The sequence below is a fragment of the Alosa sapidissima genome, chromosome 12 (assembly GCF_018492685.1).
Source record: "Alosa sapidissima isolate fAloSap1 chromosome 12, fAloSap1.pri, whole genome shotgun sequence".
Classification (NCBI taxonomy): Eukaryota; Metazoa; Chordata; class Actinopteri; order Clupeiformes; family Clupeidae; genus Alosa; species Alosa sapidissima.
In genome coordinates this window covers 27,870,112-27,894,240 of record NC_055968.1, presented here as the reverse complement: position 1 = coordinate 27,894,240, position 24,129 = coordinate 27,870,112, and the positions used below count along the sequence as shown (strand labels likewise).

Sequence of the window (24,129 nt, the reverse complement as noted above, 5' to 3'; positions counted from 1 at the left end):
ATATATTTTGTGTGTTTCTAATTTAAAGCTCACATTTAATAGTATATTACTGTGAAGTTCTTTTATCAGTGTTCAACTTGTTGTAAATAATAAATCAATAAAAATGTTTACGAATACAATGTTCTGCATCTTTTCAATTTGTCTTTGAAGAAAATTAGCCTATTGTGTTATTTAAAACAACCATGTTTTATGAAACTTTGTATTATTCTTAGAAATATTATTAGCAGGCTACTATTTTTAGTCATAGGCCTAGGCCTACTAGTAGTGGTATGTTTTGACATTTATGTTAGTGGGTCAGTAGCAGGGACTGGATTCATTTAAAAGTAACTAATAAATTCGATTCATTATAAACATTAACAATTTATCCATGAGAAATAAGTGTAACTTTTGAGAACATTCAGTGGGCTACAAAAGGTAGCATTCTGAGACAATCTTTCTAGGATGACTGCTTTGTCATCTTGAAAATTCATTAAATATTCCTATTGATTGGAATCTTTTAGCCTATCTGTGATAGAAATAGTCTATTACATCCTTAATTTCAAATCCCCATGTGTAATCCAGTCAGACATGTGTCACTCTAAACAACCCAACCAGTAAAAAAGGTAGCTATCCAGACAGTGTAGAAAAGCCTAGGTCCCACCTGAGCTCCACACACGCGCTGTGTCAGGTGATGACGTAACATCTATGATTTTTTTCCCCTTTTTTTTTTCGCATTTGCTCCTCCCCTCGGAACCGCGGCCAAGTGTAAAGATGGCGTCCATCATGGAAGGACCGCTGAGCAAATGGACTAACGTCATGAAAGGTTGGCAGTATCGGTGGTTTGTTTTGGATTACAATGCTGGATTGCTGTCGTATTATACGGTAAGCATTTCTAAGACAGATACTTGGAAAAGTGTGAGACTACGACAGAGGTCTGTGTCGGCTAGCTAGGGACATACCTACGGTCTATGAAAACAGTATGGGCAGGAGGCCTGTTGCCAGTAGTTGGATATCTCAGCTGGTACATGGGGCGGGTTTACTTCACTGACGGTAGTACTGACCTATCAGGACAATTCTTTAAAGCTCCTTGACAAATGGTGGCATAACATCCTTTGATTTTATTTGCTTGTGTGTTCAACAACTTTGCAGTGAAGCAACATCCCAAACGTAGCGAAGATGCTACCTTTGGCCCCGTACTGCTAGCTAACGTTAGCTAACTAGCCATCGATACAGCTTGTCAGCAACATTTAAAGGGTGGGGGCTTCCACGTGTGGCATTTTTCCAGCTATCTTAGCTCCTAGATATAACTGAACAAAATACTGAGAATTTAATCAAACTTGGTAATATAATATTACCAAACTTGTTATGCTGTGGGCCAAGTTACCAGCTTTGCTTGTGCATAGCAAGGAGTTCCCACAGTGGTAAATATGCAAAAACAGCTGTTTTGGTGGATGTCAAACTTGCTTTCGGTACTTATTTATTCACACACACATAGATTATTTGGAACTGACCTGCGTTACATGTATAGGTTTCAGTTGCAAACTATTAAATCAAGCTAGTGGCTAGGCCTTTACGCCCCCTCGTCGCAAAGTTAATTTGTGAAGCCAGAGAGCTAATGCCAGCTTTGCCAGCTAACGTTGGACATCTAGGATCACCTTTATCACAGCCTTCGTTTTTTTTTTTTTTTTTTTAGGAGTGGGGCGGGTGTAATACTAGCTCTTTGGCTCTCGTTTTGTGATTACTGAAAACAAGATACCATTGCAGGGCATCTAGGCTAGTATTTCACAAGGAGTGCAAGATCACGTTGAGCTACAACAACACTATGCATAAAGTAGAGAGCTCGGAACACTGTACGATTGAACTAAAATGTTCCCGACACTAGGCACCTGATCATGAAAGGGCCTCGCATTTGAGTACTACTATTTGAATACCCTCCAAAAATGCAGACCTACTGAACACGTTTCACCACGCAGAAATATCCCCAATTGTTGTCATGTGTTGTTAGCCACCAAACTATTCTGCTTACCTTTCCCTGTTCAACTACATTCTCATAAGTTTAATTTTGTATAGCCTTGTTAGCCTCTGACCTCTCTGTTTTTACTGACTGCTGCCGTTTGGCTGTTTGTTTTGTCCACAGTCTAAAGACAAAATGATGCGTGGCTCCAGAAGAGGCTGTGTCCGTCTGAGGGTAAGGCGTTGACAGCATGTTTCCTTTTCACACTCTAGTTTTTCTTCCTTACTTTTATTACATATCACTCACTCCCCTATGTCTCTGGGGCTGATATAGCATGCTGGCAAAGGAGGAAAGAAAGACCAGATATTGGGTCATGGCCACTAAATCTGGCAGATAGAGAGGGCTCTGTCATTTTCTTTTCAGTGATATCATTTTGGGGTGTGGTTAAAGTAAGCAGTGCTCTCTTAAGCTCTTGTTTGTCTTAATGATAAGCCAAGAGAATTTCACAGCAAATGCTTCTTGCTCATTAATGGAATTAAGTGAAAGCTCAAGTTGTTTCTGCCAATGTTCTTCATTTAGGCTGTTGAGGTGGTGAAGCAGAGGTTAAAGATGAAGTGGCTGTCTTCATTGCTAAATGAGAAGTAGCAGGCCTTACATTCTGACCGCTCCTTACAAACAAATGTTTAGGTGACGGTACAGATTAGATGCAGCATATCTGTATCTGATGCTGAACAGTGCTCATCACTTTCCTTTTAGTTTTTGCCATCCCTCCCTATAATTTTGACCTTCTCAGCACCCTGAAGAATCCATTTTCAGCAGATGTTGTAATAGTGAATAGAAATCAATGTCATTTTTGTGCCACTGGATGGCAGCATTGCATTGACGGCAATTGTTATTCATGCGCATTACATAGTCTCTCAGATGCCTCATATCTTTCCATTTAGACAGGCTCTCAGTCTGTATTTCATTTCCTTAATTGAATACCTTTTTTATGAAGGCGTGAGCTGAGCTTAACTGGCATGAGTACTACAAGGTAGTTGGTATTCTGTTGGCATCCGTGGAGTTCCACTGGCTGTTCATTTACAAAACCCATGATGGAATCAGCCTGTATTTTGAATGATCTTTTACAGATATCCTTTTCTGGCACTTTTATTATAAGTTTATCTTGGTCTCCGTGCATTCTCGGGCTGACTGCTTTCATAGACTGTAAGGCATGTCTGGGTCTAATTTTACCAAGCCTGTCCCTGCCATTGGTCAGATGACTTGTAATGGAATTACTAAGAAATGGCCCAACTGCTCTGAGCTGAAGTGGCGTGTCAGTCATGGAGGAAGAGCAAGCCATTTTGTCTTCTCCCCTGGGGGCTCTCTTCATGATTAGCACGCCCTTAAAGACAGATTAACTTGTACTATGACCTCAACAGACACACGACTCCGTTTCTCCACCCAAACCACATAACTGCTTTCACTGTGCACAAATCAAAGACTGAAGTCTAGAGCACAATATGCGTTGGTCAAAAAGTGTGTTGTTGCACTTGACTTGCCTGCATGCCTGTATGGCGTTCAGTTAATGTTAATGAGTTCAGTTAATCAGATTTCTAACCAGTAAAATGTCTATTAAAGGGACACCAGGCAACGTTTTCGTGTTAATTAATCATCTTCTTAAGTCGGTATATGGTTAAATGACTCATTACGGGGCGAATGAAGGCTCTCTCGCCCGCCCCTATTGCCTGTAGGAAGAATATCCCACTTGCAAGTTCGGTGTATCCTACCCGCCGACCGAAGCAGGATCAGTTTACAGCACAGAGGCAGGCTAACGAAACGCTAGAGATTGTTGCAAACGTGTGTATAATGGCAGAGCCTGCGAAGAAGCAGCGAAACCCCTTGACGGAAGACGCAAAGAAAAGGAAAAGAGCTTCAGACCGAGCGAGGGGGAGTTTCGTAGAGAAAAAGCATCAGGCTTGCCTGGTGTCCCTTTAACAGCTTGCCATCTCAGTGAATTTCCATTTTGGCCTTTAAAGCGGTCTTCAAAGCATTTTTCAGCCTCTAGCTAAGGAATCCACTATCATTCTGCTGCTACGTTAACCACCCCACCCACACATACACGCGCACACACACACACACACCCATTCTGTCTGCAGTAGGGGCCAGTGTGCCAAGCAGAAGTGGTTAATCACACATACACGCAATCCCACTACTCCAGTGAGACATTCCCCCTGGTCTCCCTCTCTCCCTCTCTCTGTTTTTCTCATTTTAAGTATGTTTTGCTGGTCTCTAATTTTCTATGTCTTCATCCTACAATCGCTCCGTCTTTTTTTTAGTCTCTCCCTTCCTCCTTCTCTCTTGCACTCTCACTCTTTCCTAATTCCCCTGGTCCTGTCCCACCCTCCCTTCCCCTCCTCACTCCACCCAGACCCCCCCCCCCTTCCCTCGTCTCCTCCCATCTCCTCCTCCCGGCTCTCTCTATTTGTGTTGGAGAGAGGGAGGGAGAGGCAGTGACGTCGTGCTCTGTCTGACTGGTTCCCATTTCTCTTTTTTCTCCCCTTTCTATCTATCTCTCTCTCTCTCTCTCTCTCTCTCTCTGCCGTCTCTCAGGGTGCTGTGATAGGAATCGATGACGAGGACGACAGCACGTTCACCATCACCGTGGACCAGAAGACTTTCCATTTTCAAGGTAAGTGGCTATCCCTGTTTTCCAGTCTTATTTTTCCTCTCTCTCTCTCTCTCTCTCTCTCTCTCTCTCTCTCTCTCTCTCTCTCTCTCTCTCTCTCTCTCTCTCTCTCTCTCTCTCTCTCTCTCTCTCTCTCTTTTCACCTTCTCATCTTTTCATCTCGTCCTCCCGTTCTCACTGCCCTCCCACCATGCTTCTGTTTTGTAGCGCTGCAACATGCTGCCGGTGACTCACGTGCCTACATGTAACTAACATCTCCTCTCTCTCTCTCTCTCTCTCTCTCTCTCTCACTCTCACTCTCACTCACTCACACACACTCTCTCATCCCTCTCTTTTTTTCTCTCTGTAATATCCAATTCTCTCTTGTCCCACTTCACTCTCTCTCTCTATCATTATTCATCGCTGTTAGTCTCTGCCACTATTCCTCTCATTGTTAAATAATGAGATTATTCCAGCACCTTAGTACACTGATGCAACACACGCACACTAACGCGCACACACATTTTTCGTGCCAGTGCTCTGTGTGGATCTTTCCTCCACCGCAGGAGGGCTTTTGTCGTCAGACGGCTTCCCAAATCAGCCGTGACGAGGACGGGCAGGGTGGAATGTTTGTTTTGAGGGTGTGCGGAGGGTGGTGGAGCTGGTGGTTAGGGGGTGGGGGGGACTCGGTGGACCCTCTTTGATGTTTTTTCCCCACATTGGCTGCCATTGGAACACTGACACTGTGAGCTCCGATTCCTACCACTCCTCTCCGGCAGTATCAGGAACAGTGGACTTCACAGGAATAACCCTCATTTGAACTGCCTTGAGACCTTCGAGAGTGTTAGCGTTTGTCTGGCGCTTGGGTCCATACCACACCCCTGCCCAGGACTGCCAGTGCTGGAGATCAGGGAAGCAGCAGGGAGGGGGTGTGTGAGAATGATCAACACCCCCCCCCCCCCCTCCCCTGCTAAAAACAGCACCCTCTCCTCTACAGCAGTTTGGCTTCTGGGCAGAGTGGCTCTACATGCAGCTGCTGGTTGCTAGTAGCTGGTTGCTGGTGGGTCCGTGAGGCGACTCGGCGCTCTCTCTCCTCCACCTCTATGTCAGGTGGCTACGCTCTTCCTCCTCCTCCTTTTCCTCTACTCTCTTCTCTAGTCGCCCCCTGCTCTCGCTGCCCCATCCTCACGCCTCTCACCGCCTAGCTCACTCCACCCTCCTGACACATTCACCTCCATGCCTCCATCCATTGCTATGTTCCGACACTGTATGCTGTGGCTCTACAATAGGAAGGGTAAGGCGGCGATCGCTTCTGCATGCTCACTCAGGGTGGAGGTGGGGGCTAGGACTAAACAAAAGGGAAGATGCAGTTAAAATCTCAGGGCAGGATGCCTTTTTTGTTGTGTGTGTGTGTGTAGAGAGTGATTGTGTGTGTAGTAAAGAGAGAAAAAGCGTGAGTTTGTGTGTGTGTGTGTGTGTGTGTGTGTGTGTGTGTGTAGAGAGTGATTGTGTGTGTAGTAAAGAGAGAAAAAGCGTGAGTTTGTGTGTGTGTGTGTGTGTGTGTAGAGAGTGATTGTATGTGTAGAGAGTGATTGTGTGTGTGTGTAGTAAAGAGAGAAAAAGTGTGTGTGTGGTAAAGAGAGAAAAAGCATGTGAGTTTGTGTGTGCATGTTTTGACATAAGGGTCCCGAGTTTGGAGTTGCACACAGTAGTAATCAATGGCGCAAGACTTGTAAACATGCAGGCCAGTCTGCTGGATCAGGTTTCTACAGGACCATGCGTTGCCAGTTTTTGTCTGTCCCACTGCATATTCAAGTTGTAGACCTCCTTGCTCTCCAGGACTGAAGAGATAATCAGGTTTAAAGCTATTTTGAGTTACTGTCAAATTAGATCTCATTCCATAATCACTCCGTACAGATTTTAGACATTGGGGCTTTGGTTTTCAGTTATTAAATGGCTTGACTTGATTTAACTCAGTCAAGCAATGTAATTAAATCCCTTAACACATATCCACAGGGATGTGAGGAGGTTATTTCTGTTGTGTGCTTTTACGCTAAGCTCACTGGGATGCAGTGAACTTATTGCTGATCTGTAATTGCCTTCAGACATCAATCTTTTTAGTGTTAGGTATCTGATTTTTTTTTTTTTTTTTTTCTTCAAAGGCTAAGACTCCTGAGGAGTAAGACCAGAGCGAAGGGGAGGTGGGCCGGAAAAGGGGATGTTGTCCGGGGGAGAGGGGCATCGAGTTCTCAGGGTGTGGGTGAGCCCGTCCTGCCGTGGAGCGCTGAGCCTCCCAGGGGAGCTGGCCTTGCACTATCTGGCTCCATCCTCATCCGGAGAGGAGGCCCATTAGCCGTCAACTAGGAGGCTAATGCACCCAGGGAGCAGACGAGAGGGAGAGAGACTCTCCAAGAACAGAGAGGAGACCCAGCGTTGGATTGACAGGAACATTTTGTACTTGGTGATTGCTCTCTCGGAAGATGATTTACGGCAATTCGTTTTTGACTCTGATTCCCGTCGGGAAAAGCTAGGTGGTGAAATGAGAAATCAGAGGATGACCAGCACATATACAAACGTGTTTGTCTGTGTGTGCGTGACCAGATGATGGTACACACATTTGAGTGTGCTGGTGTGAGATGATGGTGGCGATGATGCGACCAACCACAGGTGGAGGGGCACCAGGCTTCAGGACTGTTTCCGATCATCCGTGAGAAGCAGACGAATGACTTGCTGAAAGGCAAAAGGAGTGCCCGCCACTGCACATCTATTTAAGGTGGCTCATCCATAATTGATCAGGCTTCCTCTCCCTGCCGGTGCAGCAGAGAGCCCCCCCAAGTGATCCCACGTTTCCACCACGCTCTGGGCCTCCAGCTCCACTGAGATCAACCATCCTCAGCCAGCTGGCCAGGGGACATGGGGAGCACGACGGGCACAGTTCTCTCTGCTGATGGAGACGGGGAGGAACATGAAAAGGCCCAGTGGCAAGGGATGAGCAGATAAGGAACTGGACAGATGGGAATATCTGGAGGAGAGAGGATGAGGACAGGAAGGGAGAGAGAGGGAGGGCAAGGCCAGTGTGGGAGACGATGAAACAGTCAAGATTCAGATTCAGATGGTATGTACAACTCCAGAGTACTCAGTAGGTGCAGATATGGAAGGAAAGGGAATGATGGATCGAGAAAAATGTAGTGAAATTTTAATGTCTAGCAGGGAAAGATGTAGCCAATTATGGCATTGTTTATGCTTTAGCAGCAGTGCGTATTATTGACCCCCCCCCCCCCCCCCCCCCCCCCACACACACACACACTTACACTTCTGGATCTAGCATTTTGTGTTGTGCATAGTGAGGGCTGTAGGTTGTGACTGAAGCCTGCTTACCAGTGGTACAGCACCACAGCCTGAGGCAGACACACAGTGGAGAGAGAAAAAGAGAGTGACAGAAAGATGAAGCATAACGAGAGAAGAGAAAGAAACAGAGCTGTGTTTTGCTGCCTGTCCCACGGGAGTCCTCCTATCTCCACGCTAGTCGCAGAGAAGAGAACACCACTGAGCATGCACAAACACCCGCCATTGTCAGGAGCCACAACTAGCACACTGATAACACGACTTGTGCTGCAGTAGAAGCTCTCCACACAGCCCTGGGCTCCCCTGAACACCCTCTCTGTCTCTATCCTCCTCTCTCTTGCCATGATTCACCCTCCATCCCTCTCCATCTTGTCTCTCTCTCTCTCTCTCTCTCTCTCTCTCTCTCTCTCTCTCTCTCTCTCTCTCTCTCTCTCTCTCTCTCTCTCTCTCTCTCTCTCTCTCTCTCTCTCTCTCTCTGTGTCTTTTGTTCTGTCTTTTTCTTCTCTTTTCTCTGCCCTCTTGACACCAAGCCACTGCGTGCATTCCTTTGTGCTGCTTGCTCCACGCAGGCAGGCTGCGGTTCCTAATCTGTAGGATGTGCGTGTCACTGGTGGCTGCGTGTGTAACGCCGTGTGAGCACCCTGTCCTGTGACCTACACTGATTTCAACAGCAGTGGATAGGACTAAAAAGAAACATTATGTAGGTACAGCATTATGTGGGTATAGCTTGCTCTCTTTTTTGTTTTTGACAGTACCTGTGAACTGAGAGAGCCTACTTTCTATTTTTGTCTCTTTTTGCAGTGATGCGAGCCCTCTGAAGGTAACCGCAATCAACAAGAGGCTCTCTAGCTCACTCCCCATTGTATATCCTCTCTGCCTCTCCTTCTCTTCCTAGGTTTGTTATTAATGGGGTATTTTCTAGAGAATAGCCCCTTTGTGCTCTAATAGCCCAAGAGGAATGCTTTACTGTAGGTACAGGGGTCTCTCTGCCATCCTTGAGAAAGGGAGAGAGGGGAGGGGGGGTGGGGGGGGGGTGGAGTGGGAAGGATAGCAGCAGTAATTGGATCTCTGCCATCCACCCTCCCCCCTTTCCTCCTGTTGCTTGGCTTGTGTGTTGTAGGGACGTCTCACCGTCCCCCAGTTGGCAGGTGCCAGGATCATGGTGAAATGAATCATCCAGCGAGAGCGACCCCCCCCCCATCACGCCAGGGCGCCCCAGGGGACTTGCTGTCCCGCCCACGTAGCCACAGAGTCACACCTGGGGATTTTACACCCACCAGGTTAAAAAAAAGGTTTCATTTGTTCCATGTGCTCACAGGCTCCCCGATCATGCCGAGTGTCTTGGCTCTCCATTTTGTACAGCATGCTGGAGCTGCCATTGCGCTGTCGGTAGCGTTTGATGCCCCTCCATGCATGTTGGCACAATCTCTGACCAAAAAAAAAAAAGAATCCATCCTCCAACCAAGCAGGCTTTGAACAGAGTGCAGTAGTTGTGTCAGTCACATGACTTGGTGTTGGTGTGCTATTTTGGCTATGGAGCTTCGTTCGTGTTTGTTTCGCCCTGCTAATTTCACATGCATCTGGGGCATTGCTCACTTTGCACTCACACATCAGTGGGAACTAAGTTAGGAGACTCTACCCAGTCATCTGCTGATGATTCCGAACCTAGTGGGGAGAATAAGAGGTACGTCTTCATCTTCAAAGTTTGGTACTTTAGGAGGGTCGTCAGGCCAAGATGGCGGCTGGTTGGTTGAATGGAGGAGTGTATGCAATGGGAGAGATAAGTAGGTGGGATGAGGGGGTTGTGTTCTGCATGGTTCACGGTCCTGCAGTCTGTTTCTCAAGTGTCGTAATCGGCGTAATTACCGGGAACATGAGTCAATGGAAAGATCACAAGGAGGCGATGCAGAGGAGGTAAGCTTACCGCTGCACTTCCGCAGTTGGGAAGTGCATCCGCATTGATTTTGTGCAGAAATGGAGCTCTTAGAAGATGGAGCTTGTATGTATGTAAATAGGTGTGTACATGTCGGAGTATGTTCGTGTTCCTGAGCATATGTCTGCATGTGTGTCAGGGAGCGAGAGAGAGAGAGAGAGAGCAAGAGAGGAAAAGAGAGTTTGGCACACGTTAAGGTCTTGGCTTAATGTCCTTAAAAGCTTTGCTGCGTTTGTGCTGAGCCACGTTCCATTCATCATCAGGACGTCGAAGGCTGGCTTTTCACTTCCTCATCAGCACTCTATGGCCCAGTCTTTTTCCTCCAGTCTCCTGCGTTGGATCATGCGCCCCTGCAAGTGTTAGGTGTTTGAGCCATCTCCTGCCCTGGCACCTGTAATTTGTTGTGTTGATCAGGCTCGGGAGATCTCTGAAGATGCCGTGTCGAAAGGTGGTTGACCTTGCATGAGAAGATAGGATGTTATTTTGGGAAGTTTCTCACATTCCTTCTAGTGTTCTATTTTAAAACATCTACCATCTGTGTGTGTGTGTGTGTGTGTGTGTGGTGATGATGCCTTGCGCAAGTGTGTACTTTCTGCCCTCATGAAAAGTTCCTTTAATTTTTTACTGATAAGCCCACAGAAACGTCCTTTTTTCCCTGCCATCAGTACGGCATGTCTAGCTCATTTCGTCATGTCCTGTTCTGATTGCGGTCCACCACAGTTTAGTGGTTATCCAGCGATCCTAAGGATCATCAAGATCATCTGAATCAACATTATTTTTCTTTTTTGGACAGTCCGAATGGGCAGTATTTTCTGTCCATTTGCGGCGATGTCTGTGGACACACTTGGCCTTGCTCACGCAGCATGTTTTCTTAGGGTCTACCTTCCCTTCCTCCCAGTGCAGTTACCCAACTCCACCCTGTATACGAAGGCAACAGGACGTTGCCAGACAATTCTGTAACTGCTGTCAGTGGGGAACTCACCAACTCCCAGAGCTCACAGAGAGAACGATCCTCAGGGACTGCTGCTCCTGGCTGTGTCGAGAGACCCCATCTGGCTCCTGCTAACTGGAGTGTGTGTGTATGTGTGTGTTCATTTCTCCCTCAGCACGTGATGCGGACGAACGAGAGAAGTGGATCCATGCTTTAGAGGGCACTATTCTTCGACACACCCTTCAGCTTCGGGTAAGGACTTCACTGTTACCATTAGCGATTGGATTTGTGTGTGCCTGTGTATGTGTATGTGTTCAAAAAGTCTTGTCTTTTGTTAAAACCAACCAGAAAGACGTTGTTCAGCTCCTGGTCTGAATGCTTCACTGTCCCACTGTCAGGCAGCCAGGCCCCCTTAAAGAAACCCCAAGAGCAAAACATATTTCCCTTCCTTTCATGTTGTATCTCTTTTCCAGTCGATCTTTGGACATTTAGATCGTGTGTGTGTGTGTGTGCATGTGTGCGTGTGCATGTGTCTGTTATTTGAGATGAACAGACAGGCTTGCTCTTGCGGAGCCTGAGGCGAGGTGAGCACATCATGTGTAGGTGTCTGAGAGGTAAAGGACTCTTAGTATTGACAATATGCTGCATAGTAACCCACAAAAGAAATTTAAACTTCTGTAAAATACCCATTTGAACTCCTCGGTGCGCGGTTTAGTGCTAAGTCTCATTTTTGAATGTGAGCGCTAGTTTATGATGTTCATGGGTTCCCTGCTCGATGTTGTGCATCTCCTGCTCCTCTCTCTCTACTGCAGCAGTGCCACATTCTCCCTCTTTCTCTCTTCTCTCTCCTCTGCTTTATCTTCCCCTCTCTATCTGTCAACCTCTTTCTCCCTCTTGTCTTCTTGCTCTCTGCTACTCCTCACACTCTTTTTTTACACTCTCTTTTTCTTTCTTTCTTTCTTTCTTTCTTTCTTTCTTCTCTCTCTCTCTCTCTCTCTCTCTGTCTCTCTCTGTCTCTCTCTCTCTCTCTCATGTAAACAGCTCTGCTGACTGGCTACGTGTATCCACTCACCCGCACACCCAGTGTGTCAGCACCGAGTCATTCCAACATGTGACTCCGCAGCCAATCAGAGCACCAGCACGGCTTATTCGCTGATTCCGTCCACTGCTCAAGGTCCCTCTCACCAATTACAGCAGCCCTTTGTGTTTGTCTCCTCCTCTCTCTCTTCCTCTCTATCCCTCCCTCCCTCCCTCAAACTATATGCTGCTGCGACTTTTTTTCTCTCTTTCTTTCTGCTTTCTTTTTTTCCCCCTCTTCTCAAAGGAAGTGTGCACTTCCTGTCATAAGAGGAGGGCAGATTAGGTTTTGTCTGCGTCGGCGCAGCTGATGGCAGCAACGCAGTGGACGCGACGCTAGCAGCTGGGCTTGTTTTCAAGAGAGGAGAACGGACAGAAAACGAGAGCGCGTGGCATATTGCGTGCGTGCGTGTGTGTGTGTGTATGAGTGAGAGCAAGGGCTAGCGCTAGTCTGGCAGTCTGTGTTTTCAGTAAGGGTGCGTGAGAGAGAGGGAGGGAGGGAGAGAGAGAGAGAGAAAGCTGGGATAAAAGAAGGCTTGGATCAGCTTTGGCCTGTGCAGTCTTTTAACGAGGCATGTTTCACAGACACAGGCGCACCGTAAGTACTCACTAATGCTCACTGTTCACTGGTCACTGTTTTTGGCTGTTGCTGTTGTCGTTAACGTAGGATGATGCCATGGAAATGGGGTCATCAGAGGGGTGGGGTTGGGAGGGGTGTGTGAAGGATGCCAACAGCTTTTAGGGGTTTTTATCTTTGTGTGGAGGGGGGAAGGGGGGGAGTTGGGTTGCTAAATAGCAGATTGAGTAAATATGCTGAAGTGGCAGCCAGCCAGCTACTCTTTTTGCTTTAGCATGAGGGCTACCTCCAGGTTTTAGCAAACCCCTCTGCTTTAAAATGCTGTTGCTGTCTATGTCTATGTCTGTGTGTGTGTGTGTGAGATTGGTCTGTAGCCATTATGAGCACTCTGCTGTTGACGCAACAAAAACCTGAACCCAAAGAGTGGAGCTTTTGTTTGTTTTTTACACTAAACTCTGTCACAGGATGCTGGTGTGGGTCACAGTCTCTCTTCAAAGGAGAAACGGACAAGAGACTGAGAAAACAATAACAAAACAAAAAAACTATTTTTGTTATTTGTCTTCTTTTAAAGAGCACCTTTGTGACACTGCTGTGAGAATGTATGTGCCTGTCGTGTAGGTGTTAATAGATGTCATAGGAGGGGACTGACGTTTTGGGGGTAGAGGGTGACTCTTAGAGAGAGAGAGAGAGAGAGAGAGGACACCTAGGACACCTGCATCTCCAGGCTCTCCGTGCGTCCACCAGGAAATGTCTCTCTCTCTCTCTCTCTCTCTCTCTCTCTCTCTCTCTCTCTCTCTCTCTCTCTCTAATCTCCAGTGTGGATTGGTATTATGGTGGAGATGGAGCAGGATATTGTGTGCTCCTCTGCACGTCCCTGGTACTTGTTTGCTTGTGCTGAGGGCTGCTTGTTACAAGTCAGCTTTTTTCCACAGTACAGAGTATCCTGTGCTTGGAATGACTTTTCCAGCCTGCCGTATGAGTAACACTCCAGGCTGAGTAATGGCCGCCGCTTCCTGTTTGTGTCCAAGGTGGACGAGGCTCCTCAGCACGTGACAACGTTGTATTCTTGATGGTTCCTGAGTCAGGTGAGCCTATGACCAAGGACAGAGGAGGAACGAAACGGACGGAGTGTTTTTTTTTATTATTATTATTATTTATTTATTTATTTTCTCTCCCATTTGTCCCATCCTCCATGCATTGGGCTGGCAGGCCTCTGGACTCTGTTGTGCAGGGCCTGCTCAGAGGAGCTAGCGCTAGCGCTGTCCTCCATGTCTGCTGAGGGGAGCCACCCAACCCCCGTTAGAGCGCAGCCCATGCAGTAGGCTTGGAGCAGCACACCTTAGTTCACTCTGCAAAGGCACAGATGGAGATGCCAGAGACTCCTCAGCAACACCAGATTAGGAAAGACGTCAGTGTGGTTACCAGGCCCTTTGGTGGTACATACACAAGTACATTCATGTTATCTTCTGCAACAATGTATCCATTCATATGAACCATCATGTTGCTCTAATAGGTCAGACACTTTGTTTGGTTAGAGTGTGCGAAGGCCACGGCTGAATTTTGCTCTGAGTTCGCCGTAGTAACTAAAGCACTACAGTGTTTGGTTCGCCGTAGTAACTAAAGCACTACAGTGTTTGTCCTGGTCAACCAGGCATTGAGACATTTGGATGAGACGGCTTATTTCAGGTCAGGTCAGCTCGGTCATTTTCGAATTCCTGGTTGTGGAGCTGTGCTGATGATTAGATGCATGGGATGGACTCGAGTGACTGGGCTGTGCTGCTGCTTTCCAAGAACTGATCCCGGTTCACTAGTATGGGGCGCTTTTATTTATGGAGAGTACCTGCAGCTCATGCAGAGCCCATCTGACCACAGTTCTAGTGCCCCCCCCAAAAAAAAAAGTCAGGCAGCTGATCAAGTTGGAAGGGTTCTCTAACTTGTTTACTGGGTAGGGAGAGAGATACAGACTCCATGGATTTGCACTCTTCTATCAAGCAACCTTTGAGCTTAACATGGGACGGTTAGCACATAAAAAAGCCCCAGCCTAGACTTTGCCCTCTGTGGGCTGTGCTGCTGACCAGTATTTACTGTTTTAGAAGACGGCGGCGTCAGGTTGAAGGGCTTATGGTTTTATAAGGTGAATGGCTTTCCTGCACATCCCTTTTAGAGCCATCACATCTGGACGCTTGAGCTCCAGGGCCTCCTCCAGGCATTCCTCAGCTGCTGGACACCGTCAGGGCCAGGAGCGTCGGCCCTCCAGCCAACCGCTGACCGAGGAGAGCAGCAGAAGGAAGGCGAGCAGTAGGGCTTCCTCTCAGTGGCAATCTGTACATGAGAATGACCGGCGTCTAACGCCTCGCCACAGTCTGACCGGGCCTGCTCTCGTCCCTCTGTGTGTAAGTGGGGCCTTCGATTCAACGCAAGGCCGCTTGGGTTTGCCAGTGGGGCATGACCGAGCTTTGTTGTTTTTCTGTTTGTTTGTTTGTTTGTTTGTTTCTGTAGCTGTGTGTTTGTGATGCAGCCTAAGGAAGTCAGGCTTGCTCCAGATTGTGATCAGTGATTTTGCAAAGGTATTTGGCACATCTGAGGTGGTTAGCAGTGAAGTGTTAAATTGTTCCAGTTGTTCCGCTCTAATGAGTCCTTTTGTAAAGTTTGTGATAAAACGTGTGTGTGTGTGTGTGTGTGTGTGTGTGTGTGCGCAAAAATAACTTGTTTACATAACTTTCAGGCTGTATGTTTCATTTTCATATCCCTGTTCTACCTGGCAGTTAAGGATGTGCTTTGATTCAAAACAACTCTTGCATCCTGTACAGAGTGTTTTGATGGTCCACCCAATGCTCAGCACCTGTGCCAGAGCTGCTATCTACTTCTCTTTTCCACTCTGAAGGGGAGGTGGACAGTTTTATGTTTAGTGTATGAGGATGGCATTTATATATGTGAGGAAGGCTTTTGAAGTTAAGTAATCATTCAAAATGTTCTAATGCACTCGCATGTGCACACACATTCAAACATGCATACCCATTGGTATGTCGGAGGAAGTGACATGGAAAGGCGTGGACCATGCCGCTGACAACGTCTACTCCTATCGTTAAACTCAATTTCCTTTTTCGCTCTCCAATCTCCACACTTGTTTTTTTTTGCTAAGTTCCAGGAAAGCTCGAAGCCAGACAGTCTGTCAAAGAAAACCATTTGCTCCGCAGAGCAACTACCTCTCAGTTTGCTAGTGTCTCTAGGTTCCTCTTTGCAGTTATAGTATCACAAAAAATAACCGGAGTGGGCCCACTAGCCCTCTTCTCCATTTTGTTATAGGATTCAGGGGGATGATCATGATGGAGCATGTGTGTGTGTGTGCGCGCTTGTGTGTGTGTGCGCTTCCTGAAGTCAATAATTAGTTCCTTGGTCTTTGCTACATTTATGTTTAAAAAGGAGCGCTTACACCAATCATTAAAATCATTCACTATTGGTCCATGGTCAGTCTCGCTGTTATTGAGAAGAGACACAATGACAGTCATCTGCAAACTTAAAAACCTGTCTTCCATCATATTGTGAACGGCATTCATTTGTGTATAAAACAAAGAGGAGAGGGGAGAGGACACATCCTTGAGGGGAGCCAGTAGAAGATAAAAGATTGCCAGATAAAGCACCGTTAACTTTAACCCTTTGGGATCTGGAGGTTAAAAAGTCAACTAACCAGGCTATTAGCCCTGGGTTTATGTTGTGTGTCTTTAAAAGTCTGTCTGCTAAAATATGGGGTTGAATACAATTTATAAGCTGATGAAAAATCAATAAATAGTAGTCGTACAAAATCTTTTGCCCCTTCCAGGTGGTTAAAAACTGAATTGAGCAGGCTGCCTGTAGCATCCTCGACCCCCCCCCCCCCCCCCCCCCCCCCCCCACCTGCCCTGTAGGCAAATTGTAAGGGGTCGAGTTGCCCCTGTGTTGTTGCTAAAATCTCCTGTTTAATAATTTTTTTAAAAGCCTTCATAATAAGGGAAGTGAGGGCCACTGGCCTAAAATCATTAAGTGATTTAGGTCCCTTGGTCTTAGGCACAGACACAATCACGACTCTTTCCAGAGATGAGGGACCTGGTGTGATTGGAGTGACTTATCTATATCGATAGATATCTAGTATTGTGTGTGAGTAGTACTTTAATTGTTGCACTAAAACATGCCCTTGTCACACTACCTGGATTGTTTCCCTTTTTGTAAGTGGCTTTGGGTAAAAACGTCAGATTAATGACTAAATGTAATGTAAATGTAAATTGATGCTGACGCTGTTCTGCTCAAGGCTAACAGGAAACCCACAGTGGCCTGCGTCTGGGTTTGCTCTCCTCTTATGATGACTCTATAGAGACTTTAGTCACCGGAGATCAGAAGTACAGAGTGTTAAATGGCACCACGGAGTGACGTCATCGCATAACATGTCTGAACGGTTGCCATAGGGCATGCTAGATGACCTCCCATGCTGGTTATTGATGCCGGTAGACGCCGATGTGTGTCGTGGGTGTGGGCTTGAGGTAGACCTTGTCTCACATGGCCTCTTTGTGTCTCTCTCACTTCCAATTTTAGGAGGCAGAAACAGGATTTGTTCCAAGCGTTCAGGACTTTGACAAGAAGCTTGCCGAAGCTGATGCCTATCTTCAGATTCTCATTGATCAGCTCAAGGTGAGATTTCACTGAAATGCTTTGTACTTTTTATCATTATACATACTAAAACAGTCAAGTTGATATTACGAGCATGGTTATATGTTGTATTAGACATTTATTATTTCATGTTCCTTATGCGTTTACTTCTCCCTCGCTATCTCTCTGTCTGTCTCTCTCTCCACCTCTTGCTCTCTTTCTCTCCTTCAGCTCTTTGATGAAAAAATAAAGGACTGCAAAGAAGATGAGTCACGCAGAGTAAGACGAGCTCCTCTCCCCTTCCCTCCTCTCCCCTTACTTTCTATTTTCATTCCCCCTTTGAAATGATGCTCAGATTGATTTTACAAATCAAAGCTATGTCAAAGTAATTGTCACCAGCCTACATTTTTTCCAGTCCCATTTTGGTAATGCTAAGGTCCTGGGGCTGAGGGCGGGCATGCAGTAGGCAGGCTTTAGAGAGAAGTACCTGCTTCTGTTACCAGCACTGAAGCTAAGGCAGAGGTCTTAGGAATGAGGAAGTGGTGACGCTGACCTTGTTCTCCGAAAAACGATCACCATTTCAACACTTAATTTACATCACTGGCATGTGTTTTTAAGGAATGTTTTAAGAAATGAATGTTCTCAAAAGGTCTCAATCTACCTCTCCTATTCTCCTTCTCAATCCCTCATCCCTGTTTTTTTGCCTTCTTTACAGAAAATTGAGAACCTAAAGGATACAACTTGTGTAAGTATGAGGGAAATATTCAGTGAATTCTTCTTGCGTTCTTATATCCACGTGTCCACTGGTGCAAAGCTTATGCTCTGCTTTCCCTGTCCCGTTTGCAGAGTATGGTAGAGTCCATCAAACACTGCATTGTACTACTTCAAATTGCCAAGGTAAGATGACTTTCCATTTCCTCAATCACATTTAGTCCCAGACCATCTGTACCACTTGGCAGTAATTTGGTCTTTGTGTCTGAGTAGTCCCTGTCAGTATGCCCCTGCACCAAAGTGGTCAAATTCTTCCCAGTCTTTATTGTACGGTGATGGGAAGACCATGGACACCCAAACAGAGAATTAGCTTAATGCCACAGTCTGCCTTTTCTCCTTTAGAGAACATGCAGAAGCTAGTTACAATTTTCGCAATACAGCTAAATAACTACTGAATGTCAAGATGTCAGAGAATGTATTAACTGCATTTTTAACTTTTTAGTCTGCGGTAAATGTTTTTGATTAATAAGAAACCAGGCAGAGGGTTTCAGCATCATCACTAAGGCCCGGTCCCCCCCCCCCCCCCTCCTCTCAAACCCCTCTTTTTTTTCTGTCTCGGACTTTGTTTTTGAAGGATCGAGGTAATGATCAGCAGCACGCAAACGGACTGATAGTAAGTTCTGTCGCTCTCCGACCACAACGTAGTTTGACTCAGCCCAACCTCCTCCTTCTTTTTCGTTTCTCTTTCCCGCTTACTTCACTTCTTCCTCCTTGTTAAAAACAAACCAACAAGCAATCAACCAAAAGAGCAAAACTGGACCGACCAGAATCCTGATCAGAAGTGCATGCCTTGTGATGATATGCCTTGCCCCCCTTCCCCTTAGCTCTGGCTTTCTCTTCTGTGACTCTCTCACGGTGTGGGGAATTCTCTTGCAGTCTCTCTCTCTCTCTTGGGAAAACTGAACTTTTCCGTACTCTTTCAACTTCTAAAAAAAACTGAATATGTCTGAAAAACATTTGCCTGCCTTCAATCATTTCAGTTGTAATTATAACACGCTCACGCTTACAACACCCACACACACACCCACACTCAAACATATGAAAGCAAATCAGCAATTGATTTTTCTTCAGTAGAGGTCTATTGACTCAACAAGGGCTAATGGATATCTCACTTTATTTAGGACAGCGTACTAACCTCCATAACCTAGGGCCCTATTACATCAGAGTCATTTCATGTCAATAACATGCACAGACAGACCTTAGAAATTTCTTTTAAAACACACCTTGGATATTTGGCTGAGTAGAAACTATCGATGTACATAAACATTTGTGTTAAGCCTTGGAACTTAAATGAGTGCTCCTATCGTTGAGATCGGAATTGAGAGACCACGTTTCATACAAAATGCCCTTCCCCAAATCCATCAATGTTACATCACCTGATGCAACATTGTAAGGGGGGAAAATGTTAATTCCATCAGCATAAGTAGGAATGAGCTGAATGTGTTAAAGCTCTGTTAGCATGATGCAGGCACCTCTGCATGCTGTTGTACTTGTAGATGCTGAATTTGAATTGGGGGTTTGAAATGAACTGTCATGATGGAGTGTTGTTGACCTGACTTGCTAGCGTAGGAAAAGTGCTCCTATTGTGCACTGAAGACAAACCTAGTATAGATTCAATGGTTAATGGCCTACTTGTATGGCACACTCAGCTGACCAGTCTTAACACATTGGCTGAAGAGGCCTCTACAGCATGGGGCCTTCCAACAACAGACACATTTTTGCCGTTTTATTATCCCCCGACCAAGAATGAGCGTTGGCCAGTGAGGCTAGACTAGCATGGTTGATTGTCTTTTAATGGCCTCTGGCTATGGTTAGATTCAGTCAATCTAAAGGGAGCAGGGCAATGGGTTAGAGAAGGGCATGAGGATGACCGAAGGTCCCAGACTCCCTCTCGGCGTGAAAAGACACACACCTTCCCTCGGTCACCACTCCTCTCTTCTATCTTATATTGAGCCCTTACATGTTTATTTTTCTGTATTGTGGCTTTACGGTACTAGCCTTGATTGATAAATGTGCTGTAGCAGCAAAGGTGTGGGCTGGGTGTCACCTGCGTGCTGTCCCACCACATGAAGTCAGTTGAGGGAACCGTAAAAAAAGCTCACGTGTGTCTGTGGCCGAGGAGAGTCACTGGATAAGATTTTGAAAGATGAACCATTAACCAGGCCGTGACACAAACGCAGCATACACAATAATATGCTAAAGAGCCCAGCAAAGAGGTGATTAAGCTTCGAGGCCTCCCATTGTTCTGTACAGAGAAGTAAAAAGCTTCTGAGGCTAGCTCCGGTTCAGCATTAGGGGAACCACCTCAGTCAAAAGCAGCAGACTGTTCTTCAGGATCCTTTTTTCACTTGACACTTCTGTTTCTCAAGGGCGGGGTGTTTGTGTATGTGTGTGTGTGTGTGCACTCCTCTGGAAACCTGTATGTGCTCTAATAGAAGAGCTGATGCTGTTTGCCATACCAGTGCATATATCCCTGGAACTGCATGTCCTGTTATGCAGTAGAGTTACTTTAATGGGATTATTTTATACTATGCTATTCCTCAGACAAATATGGGCTTGCTAAAAATAAATGAAGTGACAAAATGCTACCACTTAACGGTCCACTATCCGTGGGTTCTGTGTCCAAAGTGGATTTGATTGTATTATAGTATAGAAGAGGGAGGCTGTTTAGGTTTCAAGGTTTTATTTATTTATTTATTTGTGATCGTGTAAATATTGACAGTAGTGGGAAAATGTAGCCTAGGTGACCTTATTCACAGCTCTTGGAACTTACGTAGACAGGCTGAAGATTCATTTGTATTTTTAGGTTATCCTAGCAACTATAATCTATAAACTACTATAAACCTTCTTTTTTTTTTTTATTATTACTCCTTTCCTGACTCAACATCAAACAGATGTCCTGAGGATCTAACAAATCGTTCTTTTTTTAAGATTTGCATCTCTTTGAAGAAGAGGTCATAATCATGAAAATCCCCACTATTGGACAGTCTTTATGCATGCGTCTTGTGATGGGTTCTCAGGAGTAGACCAACAGTAAACATGTTAATTGAATTTCATGTATCGCCCACCCCTATGCATAATTTGGTGTATGCTTGAACAGCCATCAAGTGTGTGTGTGTGTGTGTGTGTGTGTGCGCGTGCGCAGTTGTTTTAACCCTCTGGCTCTCTCCAGAGCACCATCAACCCAGTGGATGGGATATACCAGCCCAGCCCTCTGGACTCAGACGTTGTCAACGCCATGCCAACACAGACCACCCTCCCCACAGGTAGGCCTGGCCTGGTACCACCAAAAACACATTCCATTCACTTCTTTTGCATCAGATTAGTCGACAGGAATGTGTCAAGAATAAATGCTGGTCCTGCCCATGTGACAAAAGTCCAAAGGCCAGCTGGCCCCATCGGTTAGCTGGGGGTGTCTGTGAAATAAAAGCTAGTTTACACAAGGCCTCACAGACCTCAGGGTGAACAGGAGAGTGTTTTCACTTCCTTTGTGTGGTTTCTGGATTGTCGTGACCTTACCTGAATCAGAGCAACTCGGCGTTTCTCCTTCACTACTAGATAACTGCTCTGTCCCAATGATTTTGTCAGAAGTGCAGTTTTTATATCCAGACTCTGAAGTCTGGGCCAGCATTTAAATTATTAGAGCATGTTTTGTTTTTAGCATTTCAGGTTGGAGGTTTGCCTGTTAAATCTGACTCGGTGGCTTTGGCTTTGATACAAGGGATTATTCCTTTAATCATACCGAAATCGGCACATCAAACGAATACTGAGACTTAATGATATGCAATTTTTTTTTTAACCAACCTGTTTGTCTGATCTTGCTCAAGTTTACTGTCAAAGGCGCAGTTAAACCAAAATGTCATGAGGTTTGAGGGTGCAGTTAAAGGAAGTTGCACCAGTCAGTCAGCAGTTATTTAAAGCAACCCCCTCCGATCTGACCTATGCCTTGCCTATTTGATTGCGTGCTTGTGTGTGTGTGTGTGTGTGTGTGTGTGTGTGTGTGTGTACAGATGGGGCACAGATGTGCAAAACTGAGCAGAGGCCGTCGTCTCTGCCGGTGGGTCCCGTAGCCACAGTGATGGGCAGCCTGCAGACGCCCACCCCCAACAGCACAGGTAAGAGCCTGTCACCACATTAACAGTACTACCCACTACCCACGTAAACTTCGTAGAGGCATGTTTCTGTGAACCTGAAACAGCCAGTGAAACTTAACAACGCTGAGTGTGCTTCAACAGTCCACAGCATTAGAGGTAGTATGTGTGCTTAGAATGGGAAGTGTCTCTGTGTGTGTGTCTCTGTGTGTGTGTCTGTGTGTGTGCGCGCTCATCAGTCTGTGGGCTGGAAGGCTGCTGCTGGTGTGGTAGTCGTGTCCGTCACTCACATATAACCACAAACGCACATAATATCTCCGAGAAGCCGTGTGGTACTTCTCATTTGCACACACAAATAGTTTTGGACACGTGGCAAGACGCGGAGCAGAATGAAGAAGGTTAGGATGGGGAATTGAACTTCATTTCTGTGAGTGTTTCCTTGTAAGATTGCTTAAAAAGGTCATTGTAATCACCAGCCATGATGATGGCTTTTCTATTCCTCTAAGCTAGATTCACTTGCCAGCTCTTTTTAATCTCTGATCTTCTTGGTCTCTGGTATACCCTGTTATCACTTTTTTTTTAAGTAGAAATGAGCAGTTTTGTCTAGCCCTGTTGCATGTGAATGGTAAACTTGGACTAGAAGAAGGGAAGCATCTGGCTCTTAGTTCTGCCTGTATGTCCACTGCGTGTCATGTCTGTGGGCTTCTGCATTCTGCTCAGTTCTCTCCCCCAGCTGCACCTCCCTCCCTCCTCCCTTTTGGCTCGTTATGGCTCTCTGGGGATGGCAGGCGTTGGAGAACAGTGTCAGAGCAATATCACACAACTTTTCCCCGTCATGCACTCTCCGACCTCTTTCCCTCTTGCCTGCAGTACTTTCTACCCCTTACTTCTCTTGCCCCCCCCCATCTTTTCCCAGCACTTCTAGCTTTTCTCCTCTCTCTCTCTCTCTCTCTCTCTCTCTCTCTCTCTCTCTCTCTCTCTCTCTCTCTCTCTCTCTCTCTCTCTCTCTCTCTCCTCTCTCTCTCTCTCTCTGTCTCTCTGTCTCTCTCTGTCTCTCTGTCTCTCTCTGTCTCTCTGTCTCTCTCTGTCTCTCTCTGTCTCTCTGTCTCTCTTGCCTCTGTCTCTCTCTCTCTCTCTCTGTCTCTCTGTCTCTCTGTCTCTCTCTGTCTCTCTCTGTCTCTCTGTCTCTCTCTCTCTGTCTCTCTCTCTCTCTCTCTCTCTCTGTCTCTCTTGCCTCTGTCTCTCTCTCTCTCTGTCTCTCTTGCCTCTCTCTCTCTTTCTCTCTCTCTCTAATGATGTAGTGCTGTACTGCGCTAGCGCTTCTCTTCCCCAGGTGTCATTACCTCTCCTCTCTCCTCTTCTCTCCTCCCCTCCTCCTCTCCTCATCTCTCCATCTCGAGTCGCTTGCTGAGCCTCTGGGCTGCGTGCTCGTGTTCTGCTGAGCTGGTGAAATAAAAGGCGAGCGTGGCAGAAACACACCTCGCCTCCCGGCAGCGTTCAGCCACTGCCATGGCAGCCAGCCCTGGGACCTGGAGGAAGAGCAGTCTGATCAAATGAAGCACATGAGACCAGGGGCCTCATGTACAATGCTTGCGTACGCACAAAAATGCTGCGTACGCCACTTCTCACGCTCACGTCCGGATGTACGAAGACTGACTTGAACGTGAGAGTGTGCGGTCCTCAACGCAAACTTCATGTCTGGCGTACACACATTTCCAATGTGTATCGTCAGTTGGCGACACTTAGAGGCAATGCAGCGCAACAACATTAGTTGATCGCGAGTCTAGGCCTTTATTTGCACAGTATATTGTGAAACGTGGGTTATTAAAAATGATAACACTTCGAAAATAGGCCTATGTTTCTATATAAATGGACATGCAACATGCTCAAATTCTATTAAGTTATGCTACAACCTATCTATAATGACAACTGTAGACTTATTAGAGGATACGAATTAAAAGGGAATGTGAAACCTATTGCCTACACATATTGTTGTCACACTTGTGTGCAAATATAGGGATATGATCTAGAAATCGTAATGTTGTGGCGATGTGGCCTGGATCAACTTTGTTTATTCCACCTCAAGTGCGCGATGCGTGGTAGCCTACTTGGACACGATTGATTTAATGTTTTTTTAATTAATGCAGTTGCCTTGTAATGGTTCAAATGCATCAAACCCAGTTATGCGAACCCTGTCACCTACT

General features: G+C 46.1%; 1 protein-coding gene across 4 annotated transcripts in view; it reads left to right on the top strand.

Annotated features, from left to right (window-relative positions):
• The first annotated feature begins 719 nt into the window (after positions 1 to 719).
• The window catches only part of osbpl9 (oxysterol binding protein-like 9), a 34,092-nt gene continuing 10,682 nt past the window's right edge, over positions 720 to 24,129 (top strand). Inside the window, exons 1-11 of one of the 4 annotated variants that reach the window (XM_042058197.1) lie at positions 720 to 861; positions 2,117 to 2,167; positions 4,526 to 4,604; positions 10,965 to 11,041; positions 17,010 to 17,105; positions 17,295 to 17,342; positions 17,779 to 17,808; positions 17,910 to 17,960; positions 18,409 to 18,447; positions 21,007 to 21,100; positions 21,845 to 21,949. In XM_042058197.1, the coding sequence (XP_041914131.1) occupies positions 751 to 861; positions 2,117 to 2,167; positions 4,526 to 4,604; positions 10,965 to 11,041; positions 17,010 to 17,105; positions 17,295 to 17,342; positions 17,779 to 17,808; positions 17,910 to 17,960; positions 18,409 to 18,447; positions 21,007 to 21,100; positions 21,845 to 21,949 (781 nt within the window). In that variant the 5' untranslated portion in view covers positions 720 to 750. Of the gene's footprint in view, positions 862 to 2,116; positions 2,168 to 4,525; positions 4,605 to 10,964; positions 11,042 to 12,097; positions 12,465 to 14,556; positions 14,837 to 17,009; positions 17,106 to 17,294; positions 17,343 to 17,778; positions 17,809 to 17,909; positions 17,961 to 18,408; positions 18,448 to 21,006; positions 21,101 to 21,844; positions 21,950 to 24,129 lie in introns of those variants that run through there. The other 3 variants (XM_042058198.1, XM_042058200.1, XM_042058199.1) reach the window with 3 other exon arrangements.